This window comes from Pelodiscus sinensis, chromosome 22, assembly GCF_052426305.1.
Source record: "Pelodiscus sinensis isolate ZL-2025 chromosome 22, ASM5242630v1, whole genome shotgun sequence".
Taxonomy (NCBI): Eukaryota; Metazoa; Chordata; order Testudines; family Trionychidae; genus Pelodiscus; species Pelodiscus sinensis.
Window position 1 is genome coordinate 439,967 of NC_143073.1, and position 12,873 is coordinate 452,839.

Sequence of the window (12,873 nt, forward strand, 5' to 3'; positions counted from 1 at the left end):
TGGAGTGGAAGCTTGTCCGCACCACCTTGAAATCTGGAGGGAAAACAGCAGCTTAGAATCTAGCCCAGGCACAAAAAGGGTTAAAAGTGGCTTGAGTTTGTGGGTGCAGCCAAAGCCTGGGTGTGCATGAGAAATGGGCAAGAGCGGGGCAGGGGCTGGGCAGAAAGGCCCCGGGGAAGCCGCTGGCAGAACTCCCTTTGCTCGACTGCGGTAGAGTCCTGGGAGCGTCTGCAGAAATGTTCTGCCGTGGGCCCCCGGCGCTGGGTTCTGACAGTCCGTGCACCCCTGGGAAAAGGGGGTACAGCCCTTCGTCACAGCGCGAGCAGAGGAAAAAGCCTCCTCCCTGCAATGCAAACACCCAGCCCCGCTGCGGGGGGTTGGAAAACAAACAGGCGGAATGAACAGGAAACAGTAGTGGGGGAACCTGTTACCACATGACCCTCCCCCTGCCTGTGTCCGGCCCAGCCCAACGGAGACAGCCGCAGCAGCCAAGCTTGCGAGTTTGCATCCCTAGAGCGGATGTGATCAGAGCTCATCAGATCTCTGGGGGCTGAGTGTGGGGGGTGACGTGGGTGCACGAGCTCCCTTGCTTAGGTCAGAGGGTTGCAAACTTTTTTTGCGTGACCCAGATGAAGACAATGGCTGATGCCGCAACCCAGCAGAATGTGACTGGAGTGTGGGCTGTGGCGCGGGGCTGAGGACGGGAGCTTTGGGGACAGGAGCAGCCAGCAGCAGGCTCGCACCAACAGGAGTGCGGAGCTAGTGCTGGGGCAGAGGCAGTGCACCAAGCCCGGCGCGCTCTCCCCTCCCCCGCCCAGTGCTGGGGTGCGACCTGTCGTCTGAAAACAGCTGGCTTAGAGCTGGGAACTGCCGGCCTGGATTACACCCATCCTGGTCCATCGACCCCGTATCCCAGCTCTGGCAGTGGCCCAGCGTCAGCTCCTTCAGGGGAAGGTGGCAGGACCGTGGCATGAGGCAGAGGTGGGATACGCCGCCGCCCTTCACGGGTTCTCTCCTGACCACTAAATAGTAAGAAACTAGCGTAAGCCCTGGAGCATGAGGCTGAAGAGCCCTGGCAGAACCTTCTGTGGCAACAGCCCTGGATGTTCCAGTTCGCTAAAGAAAACACCAATCTCCTTTCTGAATCTCTAAAGCCACAGCCAGCTGCCTCCGGCCGATCCTCGTTGACATGGGTGGAATTCAGTGTGAAGAGAATGAGAACCGGGTGGCAGCAGGCAGCGATCCATGCCTGCCAAGTGAGAAGGGGTGATAACATGTAGCGCAATGTTTGCATTCATGCAGCTCTTCCCAGCCATAGGTCACAAAGTGCTTCACCAATGGCATTATCTGCCCTGCTTTACAGATGGGGAAACTGAGGCACAGAGCAAGGAACTAATTGGCCCAAGGTCACCCAGCATCAAAGCTGGGACAAGTGTGCCAACCCAGCTCTAACCGCTATATCACACTGCCTGCTAGGACCATGCTGCCCTTCCCCTATTGGCAGATGGGTGGCAGTCACAGCTTGCTGAATCCTGGCACTCCTAAGGTTCAGGCTAAGAAATACTAGTGTCTAGAACACGATTTCTCAGCATCCCCTAGCGAACAACTAAAGCAACAGGCAAGAAGAAAAAGAAAATGTCAAATGTGTTTATTTTATATAAAAAATTTGTACAGTTTTAGTTCCTATATTTATGAAAAAACCCCAAAGTTCCTAACGTGGCCATAATGCTTAGAATCACTGCAAATGTAAAAACAAGCTCTTTATATATTAAAAAAACAATTTTACATTTTACAATTTTCTACACGCATGCACAAGTTATCAACTCTGTAAAAACCAAAACAACAAAAAAAAAAAACCAAAACCTTTCCCTCAAACTCAGAGCGGAAAAACAAACCCCTAAAACCTTTCCCTCAAACTCAAAGAGCAGAAAAACAAACCCCCTAAAACCTTTACATTTACAATCTCACTCCACCGAAAAAGCTTTACTTTTTTGGGAACTAACCCCCCCCCCCAATTCTACCCCTGTAAATGTGCACATGGAAACATGACAAGATGGTCCCGACGACAGTGAGAAATCCTTAAAACGGTGTTGGCTAACGACTCCCTGGAGGGCCAGGGAGGGGGAGACATAGACGGACAGACTGGCCCATCCTCGGGAGGAGAGATGGTGATGCTAGTACGAGATGGCGAAAGGCAGCACTAGTGGAGGCAGATGTTTGCACGAAGCATTGTTAATGATCCAGATGTTTTAGCTGGAACCGTTCGTCCCTGCGAATTGAAGCTCGGGGTTTACAGCTGAGGGATTGGTTTTCTAGGGGAAGTGGAGGACGTTAAGGGATTTCCGAGACTGGAATGAAGGGCTGTGATTCTCGGTTGTCCTGGGTTTTTGTCCTGCCACGCACGGGGCAATGAGGAATCATACCCTGGATTCTGATCTTGGTTAAACCAGGGTCAATCCAGAGTCACTCCACTGACCTCTGCGCCTGACCCTGATATAACGAGATCCTGGAATCTGGATGTGAAGTTGAAGCCAGATTCCGATCTCAGAGAAACCTGTGGCAATCCAGAACCTCCCTCCGACACGAGGCAAGACGCTAATGGAGCCACGCAGGCTGAGGGGTCTCATGAGAAGATGATGCAAGAGGGTGGATGGGGGAGCCGGCAGCATGGTGGGTAATGGACGGGCCAAGGTACAGAGCAGGATGGAACTAGATGGAAACGAAGGGTTAAAAGCCCCAGAGTCAGACTGGTCTCAGCTGCACCTGTGCAAATCCAGAGCCACTCCACTGATGTCACTCCTGATCTACACCAGCGTAAGCCAGATCACAATTGGACTCGGGCTGTAAGCACAGAGGATGCTGGGAACGGGGGAGGGTGTGTGTGTGAAATTCCCCTTGTGCGGAGGGGCTTTGATCCCGAAAAAGGGCCACGAAATCCACTGGGGGCTCTGCGATTGATCTTATGGGGAAGGGGCCCCGGTTCCCTGGGTGGCAAGAGAAATCCCTGTGCTGGGTACGTAGACAAATGGATAGATGTCATCAGCCGCATGGAAACATTTAGAGCAGTGAGGGTGCTGAAAACCCACCCCCTAATCCCTGTCTGCTCCCCCAACCCAGCTGGGGACAGGGGCAGGGCAGCAACCTGGGGGTGCTCCTCCCCCCCTTCCCCCGTTTCCACATCTATGGATGTTATCGCAACGTGCACCAGGTGGAGGGGCCTGCCTGGAGGATCTCAGCTCAGAAAGAAACGTCGTTGACATCCCGGAGGTAGTCAGAGAATTCCCACGCCTGTAAACCTCCGAGCACAGCATGAAGGAGGCGGGGAAAGAAAAAGAACCGCCCTCCTTTTGGAAAAATAAAAGGAAAAAAATAACCACAGATCTGACTTCAAGGGCAAACCACTGTCAATTTCCAGCCCCCTCGCCAAGTCACAGCCCTTTAATAATGTCAGTGCTTGAAAAGTTGAAGTCACAGTGACGAAATCCGGCGAGCCCCATGACGCCCCCAAGCTCCCACAGCAGTGCAACGTTTTGAGCACCCTCCCGCAGCTCCGGTCTTCCCATCACACCCAGCACAGATGGGTCTGCACTCGGCAGTGGCACAGACGGTAGAAAGAACCCAGTAGAAAACCCGTGAGGTATTTGTAACCCAAAAGACTGTGTCTCGGTTGGACTTAACAAAAAGCACACGTGTGTGTGCGCACGCACACACACACACACGCACACGTGCACGCACAAAACCAGACGAAAACCCACCAAGGGAGGGGCCCATCGTCATGCTGCCACTTACAGTTGGGGACGGTGGGGGACCTCTCCCCAGCGCTGCAGCTGGCATAGGCAGAATTCATACAGGCCCATGGGAAAAAGGGAGGGACAGTTCTCGTGGGGAGTTCTACGCACACGTGCTGGCTAAATGGGACAGCAGGGTAAAGGGGGGAGGCCGGGGCCCAGGAATGAGTTGCAGGTTTCTGCTACCAGGCTTCTGAGGATCTGGGTGGGAGGATCTTAGGGGCCTTGAGAGACACCCGCAGCCTTCTCAGCCTGATCCTCCACAGCCTTGCACCTTGCCTTGCTCGGACCCTGACACGTGTGCAATCCCCTTGTGACTAAATCTCCATCACCCTGCACCTGGGGCAGTCCAGGCCTGCTCCTGCTCCTTTGAAGTCCCTGGGTGCGTTGCCAGACCCTCGCTGCACCAGTGCAACACCAGTGTGAATGCACAACCATTGTGCTTTGCACTAGAGACTGGCGTTCACAGCCGTGTCAGGCACCGCAGAGGATCGGACCCAATAAGGCAGCAAGCTCAGAGCGTGCATAGGCACTGACAGCATCTGGACCCTGGTAACTGGTCGGGGTGAGACGCCTCCTGATGAGAACAGCTGCATCTCCCATGCTCCCTTTGCACTGGTGGAGAGGGACAGGAAGGCCAGTAATGGGGAGCTGGATCAGGCCCCTTGATGCCCGCCCCTTGCACCTCCCAGCCAGGCTGCTCCAGAAACAAAAATCAAGGGGGACCAGGACAGTTTTGCCTGGAGGAAGCAAAACTTATTGGTCAGGCTCCTGACTGGGATTTAGCCCTTCCCAGCGAGAGCCCAGTTCGCAGGCGGGGCACAGGAGCACGGGAGCTAACTCTACAAAGGGCAGTGAGAGAAAAGGGAGGGGGGGGGGGGGGTTCGTCTCTGGAGCCACCTGCTCAGCTTGTAACAAAGCCCTTCGCCGCTGCCTTTGTGTCCCTCTCTGGGGACCCGACTCTCCAGCACCCTGGGTCCCAGTACAAAGGGATGCAAATCACCGTCCGATCCGGAGGCGGAGCCTTTCCACTGGTGCTGGGGGCGCCGAGGCCCTGGGCCTGTGGACAGCGCGGGAGGCAGCACAGAACCCAGCTCCGGCCTCAGCAGCTGCACTTGCCACGCCAGGGGTCATGGAAGAAACTACTAGTTGGCATCCACAACGGCGGCCGATACGGGAGCACGCTGCAGGGGCTGCCCCTCCCTCCCTCCCCCCCGCGCCTTGGACCTGCAAGGCAGCTGAAGCACACGCCTGACTTCCGGCAAAGAGCCGGTCCATCTAAATCAATGAGCCGGAATCGAGCGGGCGTAAGTCAGCAGCGCTCCATTACAATTCCCTACGCTACCGTCCAGCCAAGGAAGGATGGGGCCAATGAGATCTGGCTTCACGTCCCTTCTCCGCCACAGAGTTCCTGGACAAGTCACTTCGCTTAGCCAGGCTGTGCTGCAGAATGGGACAACAGCGCTGCCCTATTTCCCTACTGCCCTGGGAACTGCCCAGATGCCAGGGTGATAGAAACGTAAATGTAAACAGAGAGGAAAACGTACCTTGCTGAATTACGACCAATGTTCCCTGTAATTTTTTCCTTCTGTGTGTGAAATAAATTTTGTTCTGCGCACTGAGGCATGAACAGATGTGCACCCCCAGCAGAAACTCATGCTGCCAGCTGTGGGCGCTCTGCTAATTAGCAAGGCAGCACCTGAATCTCTCCTGGGTGGCCACCCAAGCACCCAGCTTACAGGGAACACTGGTCACAACCTGTCACTGGGCTTTTTAACAAAAGGGAGTGACAGCTGCTTTCCTGGCCCAAGGCAGGGGACAATTCCTTGGGCAGGAGAGAGATTTGGGGCCATTTTCCCGATAGATCCATTGGTTGAACCGAAAGCCGCAGGAATCAGCACAAGGAGGATGAGTCATTGTGCTCAAATCCTGCAATTCAGCACATTCACCAGCGTTATCGTGGGGAGAGGGGAACGCGGGGGAATGATTCTCCGGGACACAAAAGGCCCTTTATGCCAGCCTGGCAGCGGAACCCAACCTGACACCCGCTGCAAGGCCCCTTACGCTGCTGAGTGGCGGGACGATGCCCTTGGTGCAAAGGAGGAACTGGGCCGGTTTGTCGCTATTTACAGAACACGCCGGGTCCATTACAAAGCCCCGAGACCAGCCCACAGCCCCTCCCCATTGCTAAAAAGTCTCTTTTCTTACAAACTAGTCAGCTCGTCATCGTTAAAAAACCGGGTCTGGAGGACCCCCGAGAACAGCTGAGGGGGAGGTTCCCAGGCCGGTCGGCACGGCTGGTTTGTCGCGGCCGGCCGGCAGGGGGAGGTTTCCGTAGCAGCCACAATACTGGAGAGACGCTGCAGACGCTCCAAAAGCCTCGCGTCAGTGGGTTAGAAAACAACCCCCGAGCAGCTGGGGACGTTGTGGAAACGGCCAGAGTCCAGACAGCAATTTTACAAAAAGGAAGCGGAGACGGTTCCTCGGACCCAGCCGCATTGGAGACGCCGCTGGGGAAGGGAGGAACAAAAGTAGCCCTTGAGTTTGGCGCCAAACGAGGGATCTTGTCCTGCCGAGAGGCTGTCCTCTGCGCTACCTGCCTCCTGGGAGGTTGCTACGAGAATCTGGGTTTTGGAGACAGCAGAGACGGGAAGGGAAGAGGTTCTGCCCCCTGCCTAGGGGGCAAGCAGAGACGGGGGGGAGGAGTCCCAGGACAGCACACTGGCTCTAGGAGGCTTGCTCCAGCTCTCCCTGCGTGCTGGTCTCTCCGCGCGCCGGTCGACAAAGGGAGAGTCCTGGGTATCACCTGCTTCTCCTCGGGCGCGCCAGCCTGTGACCTACCCGCCCCAGCGCAGTTCACACCGAGGTCTCTGACTGCAGCCTCATGACGAACTTATGTGACTTGGGGTCCACAAACTCCTCCGAGAGCTTGAAGAAGGGGATCTTCTTGATGCTCACCACCAGGCTGAAATCCTGGCGCTTGAGGACGAAGACGACCCCGTCCTTCAGGCCGTTGGTCACCGGCTCCTCGCTGACCAGCGTCCACTGCTTGGCCAGCCAGCGGTCCTTGTGGTACTGGATGGTGGGGCCCGCGCTCACGTACCTCTCGAGGAAGGCCTGGGGGGAGGAGAGGGGCGTTGGCTGCTGGCTGGGTCAGGCCGGAAAAGGAGGCCTTGCAACATTGTCATGGAAACCCTCCAGCCTCAGCACAGCATCTACTAGCGCGGCTGAGGCCAAGACCGGAGCTGGCTGTCCAACCGGGGGGCTCCACGGCCCATGGGACTCACACAGCCCCTGACCACAGGGGGGCGCCAGGCGTCGGCCACAGGGGGCTCTAACCTTGCCCATGGCTGTGCCCAGGCTGTGATTTGGGGCGGGCAAGTTCCGGCCTGCAGACCGCCCCGCCCCACCCCGCCCCGCCAGCATCCTCTGGCACCGAGCGGCCCCACGCCGCTGTAAGAGCCTGGCTGCTCCCTGTGGCGCTCTGCTCTGGGCGCCGGAGGGGTGGGGAAGGGGAGGCTTGATGCTGTGTCCCCCCCCCCCCCCCCCGCCCGATCTCTCAGCTCCTATTGGCTGGAGACCGGCAAACAGGAGCTGAGAGATTGGGTGGGGATGCAAAGCCTGAGCAGAGAGCCCATGGAGCCTCGGGGTGCTTTGAGCGGCCTGGGGGTCCCGCAGGGCTGTCCGGGGGCTGCCTCAGTAAGCGCCTCCCAGCCAGTGCCTGCTTCTGGCTCCCCAGCCCCTCCTGCACCCGAGTCCTGAAGCCACGTGAGGCCAGGAACCCAGGCGAGCTCCAGCATGGCAGGAAAGTCTCCAGGGTGGGTCGAGGGGCCAAGGAACCTGGAGGGAGCGGGAGGGAGTTCAGGCGGGCCCAGGGGCACTGGGGCTTCCCTGCCATCCCCAAGCTCCCAGCTGACCCCCCTGCCTACCTTGGGGGTCATGTCGTGGGTGATGCAGAACTCGAGGTGCTGCAGGATGCTCTCCATGGTGTGGTAGGGCTGCTGCTTGGTGGTGCGCAGGTACTTCTGCATGGCCCGGGCCATGGATGCGAAGATGGCCTGGGCCGCTTCCCGGGGGTCCATGATCTCCCGCGGGTTCTTCTGGTCCTCCTCCTGCAGCCGCTTGATGTGGGTGAAGGCCTCCTCCACTGCCACCACCAGCCTGGGGGAGAAAGGCAGCGAGGGTACCACGGCCGGCTGCGCCCAGAGCCCCCGCCGAGGCTCCTGCACCCGCCCGCAGCTCTGTGAGCCGGAGCCTGGCCGACAGACCCAGAGTCCTGGCTCAGTGCTCACCTCGCGGGGGGCTGACTTGTTGGGGCCAATCAGGGTGAGTCCCCTGGCCAGGGGTGCGCAGCCCGCGCCAATGCAGTGGGGCTCTAGCCCACGTAAGAGACCACGGACCCCACTGTATTAACCCGGGTCAATCGGCCTGTGCCGGGTCTCCGTGAATTGTGCCGGGGGCGGGACATGCTCCCAGGATGCTGTTGGCTCAGACACATTCTCCTGGGAGCAGAGCCCCTGGCGGCTGCAGCGTCCAGGCCAGGGACGTCCCGAGCAGCCCAGGCTGGGAGCTGCCTTGCAGGGGGAACCACAGGGTATGTGGGGTCTGGAAGCCCCTTTAGTCACCGCATCCCGGCCCTGCCCCTTCTCCACCCCTAGGGGGCACTGCGCCCCCTGCCACTCCATACCTGGCCCGGCGCTTCCGCACCCGGCGCTCGTGCTCCGCCTCCTCGTAGTAGTACTCGTTGTGGCTGTTGTCACGCCGCCGGGCAGCCGCGGCGATCACCGCTCGGGACTGGCCCGTGGAGTTGTTGGTCGTGTTTTCTGGAGGGGAAGGAGTGTGGGGGGGTGTCACTGGAGCAGTCACGGTTGCTGCCACTCGGCTCTCTGCTCAGTAGCGCCCCCCGCCACCCCAGTGACAATGCGATCGGCAGCTAGGACAGGCCACCAAAGCAGGAAGGCAGAATGCACGGGACGCAGCATCACAGTGAGGTTTGTAGAGCCCCTGGCAAGCAGCATCTGCTCATGCCCATCACCCAGGCGAGCTCGGAAAACTGGGAATGCCCGAACTCGATACCCCCTGGCATCCTGTGCTCCACCCCTCCAGGTTCACACATGGAGCTCACCAGCCACAATGAGCGGCCAGAGCAGACAGCCGGTGGCCCACGGCAGGGCAAACAGGCCGTGTGGCAGGACAGACAGCCGGCGGCCCACAGCAGGGCAGACAGCCGGTGGCAGGACAGACAGCCGGTGGCCCACGGCAGGGCAGACAGCCGGTGGCAGGACAGACAGCCGGTGGCCCACAGCAGGGCAAACAGCCCATTGCAGGGCAGACAGCCGGTGGCCCACGGCAGGGCAGACAGCCGGTGGCAGGACAGACAGCCGGCGGCCCACAGCAGGGCAAACAGTCCATTGCAGGGCAGACAGCCGGTGGCCCACAGCAGGGCAGACAGCCGGTGGCAGGACAGACAGCCGGTGGCCCACGGCAGGGCAGACAGCCGGTGGCAGGACAGACAGCCCACAGCAGGGCAAACAGGCCGTGGCAGGGCAGACAGCCGGTGGCCCACAGCAGGGCAGACAGCCAGTGGCAGGACAGACAGCCGGCGGCCCACAGCAGGGCAAACAGGCCGTGGCAGGACAGACAGCCGGCGGCCCACAGCAGGGCAAACAGCCCATTGCAGAGCAGACAGCCGGTGGCAGGACAGACAGCTTGTGGCCCGCAGCAGGGCAGAGTTGTTCATCAAATCTCCAGCAGGGTCCGGCACCAGAGCACTGGATCCAAACCTTGGTCTGGATTTAGCTTTGAATGATGGTGGGCCGGGGTAGGAGGGGGGGAAGCTGGCTCTTCTCATCACTCACGCCTCTCGATCAGGCCTGGGCAAAATACGGCCCATGGGCTGGATCCAGCCCCCCAAGCCACTGGATCTGGCCCATGGAGGCAGTGGGGAGCCCCAGGCAGGCTCCCCAGCTTGCCCCACAGCCCCGTTTCTGGCTGCAGGGCTCCATTTGTTTTAAAACTGAAGGGGCAGGGGGAAGTTTTAGGAGCCGCCCCACCCCCAGCACATTCCCATTGGACGGTTACTGGCAGAAACCGGCCAATGGGAGCTGCTTGTTGAACTAACAGGCAGCTAAGAACCACCACGCCCCCTCTCCTGAGCTCAGTTATCATGAAGCTCATGGCCAGGTAAGCAGGCTGGCTGGGAAATATTTTAAGCTCTGCAGGCAGGCAAACTAGTTTGGCAGCTGACAAGTAAGTCTCTTGGCCACAGCCTGCTGCTGGCACCCCAGCCCTTTCCTACCCCAACTCTCCCCGCCCCCCCATTCAACATACTCAAACCCTCTGCCCCCCTCTTACACCTACACCCCCTCCCAGATCTGACATCCCAATCCCCTCCTACCCTAGGTCCCATCCCAAACCCCTGCACTCCAGTCTCCTGCCCTAGGTCACAACCGCCTGCTTCATCCCAGCTCCCTCCCAGACTGCAGTCTCCCTCCTGCACCCCGGTCCCTTCCCCCAAGCTCCCTTCTGCTCCCAGACTCCATTCCAGACCCTGCATCCCCATTAATATCATGGAAGAGTGCGGCCCTCGACCACTTTCCAAAATCTTGGAGCGGCCCCCCCATCAAAAATCATTGCCCACCCCTGCTCTAGATGGAGTCTGTATTTAAACACATCACATATTAAAAGGCTACCAAAAATCTCACCTCCTGCACTAAAGCCGTGTCTACAGTCAGAAAGCTGTACCCATTGAAACGACACAGCCTAGTTGATCTGGTGTGAGCCCCCTAACGTAGACGCACTTATACCATCGGAACTGGTTTAAGTTACAGATAACTTCTGCCCTAAGGTAGGTATAACCCTTCCGTGCTGGTGCGAGTAAATGCATTCAAATACAGAGCAGCTCCCGGTGAGGCAGAGAACGACCCCGTGCTTGGGAGGAGGAGGGAAGCTGGTAATAAAAGGGAGCTTGATCAGACAAAACCAACTCCTGTTGCCCAGAGCCGAGCAGGGGAGCTGGGGGAAAGGAAGCCAGACAACTTCACTCCCCCCTGTAACGCCAGGATATGTCAGTGGAGCGGGACAGAGGATGGGGAAAGGAGAAAGGAGAGACAGCGAGGAGGGGGACGGGGGGACGAACACAAGCTCACCCTCGCCGAGGGAGTACACCTTGAACCCGGACATTTTCTTGGACAGGACGGATTTTGGCAGGTTGAGGAGGGCGGGGTTGTAGACGGGGAAATCGTGGTAATAGTTCTCCAGGATCCACACGGCCACACGCTGGATACTGCGGGGAAAGACACAGACAGGGCGGGGGTGGGGGCACAAAATAGCAGGTTAGACTGGTGGGACGCATGGGCACAGGGGGGAGAACAAAGGGGGCGACCGTGATGTGCTGGATCTGAGAGCCACACGCCGTGGGCGGGAAATGCAGCATCAATAATCCATGGGGACGGAGCTCTGTCCTGTGGGAGCAGCACGTCCCAGACACTGCCCCACGGCCGGCCACAGACAGCGCTGGGCCCAGGGGCTGAGCTCACCGTGGCCTGCTTTCTCATCGCGAGGCGTAATCGCCACACGTGACGTTAGCATTTGTGACGACTTGTGCACGTGGGACTGGGGACCGCTGCAGGGAACAGTGTGGGAAGGCGCGGGTCAGAAAATAATTATTTAACGACAAATGCGGGCGTTCAAACAGCCAGAGCTCTGCAATGGTTAAAACACGAGCTGTCACCAGCACACGGCGAGAGTCTCCTTCAACCCAGCGCCACGACGTTCTCCAGCCGGGCTCTTCTCTTGCCTGCCTGTCAGCGTCAGTGCCCGGGGGTGGAAATGCCTTTAGGTGGGTCGGGAAACCGTGGCTTGCTGCTACGAACCAATAAGCAGCGAATCCTGCCAAGCCTCCCTACGAGCTGGCGCAGGCCCCTAAAGGTCTCTGCCGCGGGAGCTAAAGGAGACATCCCACGGACAAGGCCGCCACTGCGAGGTAATATCTGTGGGACCCAGTTCTGGTTCTGTTTAGGGATGTAAGGGACCAGTCGACTATCTGATAAGCATAAGCTTATTGGACAGTCAAGCAGACACTCGACTAGTCGCTTCACCCCCACTTGCTGTCGCTATCAGACAGAAGGCAGCAAGGGGGGGGGGAGCAGGAGCCGGTGCTAGGGGAGCCGGCTTAAAAGCTGGTTCCCCCCCAGCCCCGTCTCCGCAGGGGGCAGGCGAGGCAGAAATGTCCCTATTGCTGTACCTCTCCCACTGAAACGTACAAAAGCTGCCCACAGCTCTTGTACATTTCCAAGGGAGAGGTGCAGCACGATAGGGAGTGTCCCTCTTATCGACTAATCGATTAGTTGATAAATCGAAATTTAACATCCCTAGTTGTGTTACTGTGGCCGGCAGGCACAGAACCGTGCAGCAGGAGACGGCAGTGCGTGGATGTTCATGTGCGTGCAAGGTGTGGGTACGGAATGCATGCACACGCCTACACAAACGCACACCCATTCTCCCCTTCCTCCTCCCCAAGACTGTACCCAGCTGCAGGCAGTGGTGTGTGCAAATGCACACATAGGTCCAGTTCCCTGGAGCATACAGCAACATTTTACACACACAAGACACACACACACACACACACACACACACACACACACACACACACACACACTCTCCCTTGCCCCCCAGGCACAGGGATGGGCAATAAAATGGGGGCGGTTCGCAGGGTTAGCCCTGCTGGGCTGCTGCTGCCCCTCCAGGCGACCGCAGCTCCCACTGGCCGGGAACGGCGACCCACAGCCAAGGGAGCTGTGATTCCCTCGGCCGGCGGAGGGGCAGGTGAATGTGTCAGAGGGGGAACCACCAGGGGTTAACCCTGGCAGACCAGAACCGGCCCGCGGGCTGGTAGTTGCCTACCCCTGTCCCAGCAGGGGGCAGTCCCACACCACAGCCCCATTCTGCTTCTCCCCAGCAGGGGGCAGTCACACACCTCACTCCCCCTCCCCTCGAGGGGAACAGTCATACATGCACACCCCTGACACACACACTCCAGCAGGAAGCAGTCATGCACACACACACACACACACACACACACACA

General features: G+C 58.7%; 1 protein-coding gene across 4 annotated transcripts in view; it reads right to left on the reverse strand.

Annotated features, from left to right (window-relative positions):
• Window positions 1–1,633: 1,633 nt before the first annotated feature.
• The window catches only part of VANGL2 (VANGL planar cell polarity protein 2), a 48,870-nt gene continuing 37,630 nt past the window's right edge, over window positions 1,634–12,873 (reverse strand). For 3 of the 4 annotated variants that reach the window (XM_089772811.1, XM_075908413.2, XM_075908414.2), the window contains 4 exons: window positions 10,937–11,073; window positions 8,476–8,611; window positions 7,718–7,949; window positions 1,634–6,905 (listed from right to left, as the gene is read on the reverse strand). In XM_089772811.1, coding sequence (XP_089628937.1) covers window positions 6,645–6,905; window positions 7,718–7,949; window positions 8,476–8,611; window positions 10,937–11,073 — 766 coding nt within the window. In that variant the 3' untranslated portion in view covers window positions 1,634–6,644. The remainder of the gene's footprint in view (window positions 6,906–7,717; window positions 7,950–8,475; window positions 8,612–10,936; window positions 11,074–12,873) is intronic. The other variant, XR_016347759.1, reaches the window with a different exon arrangement.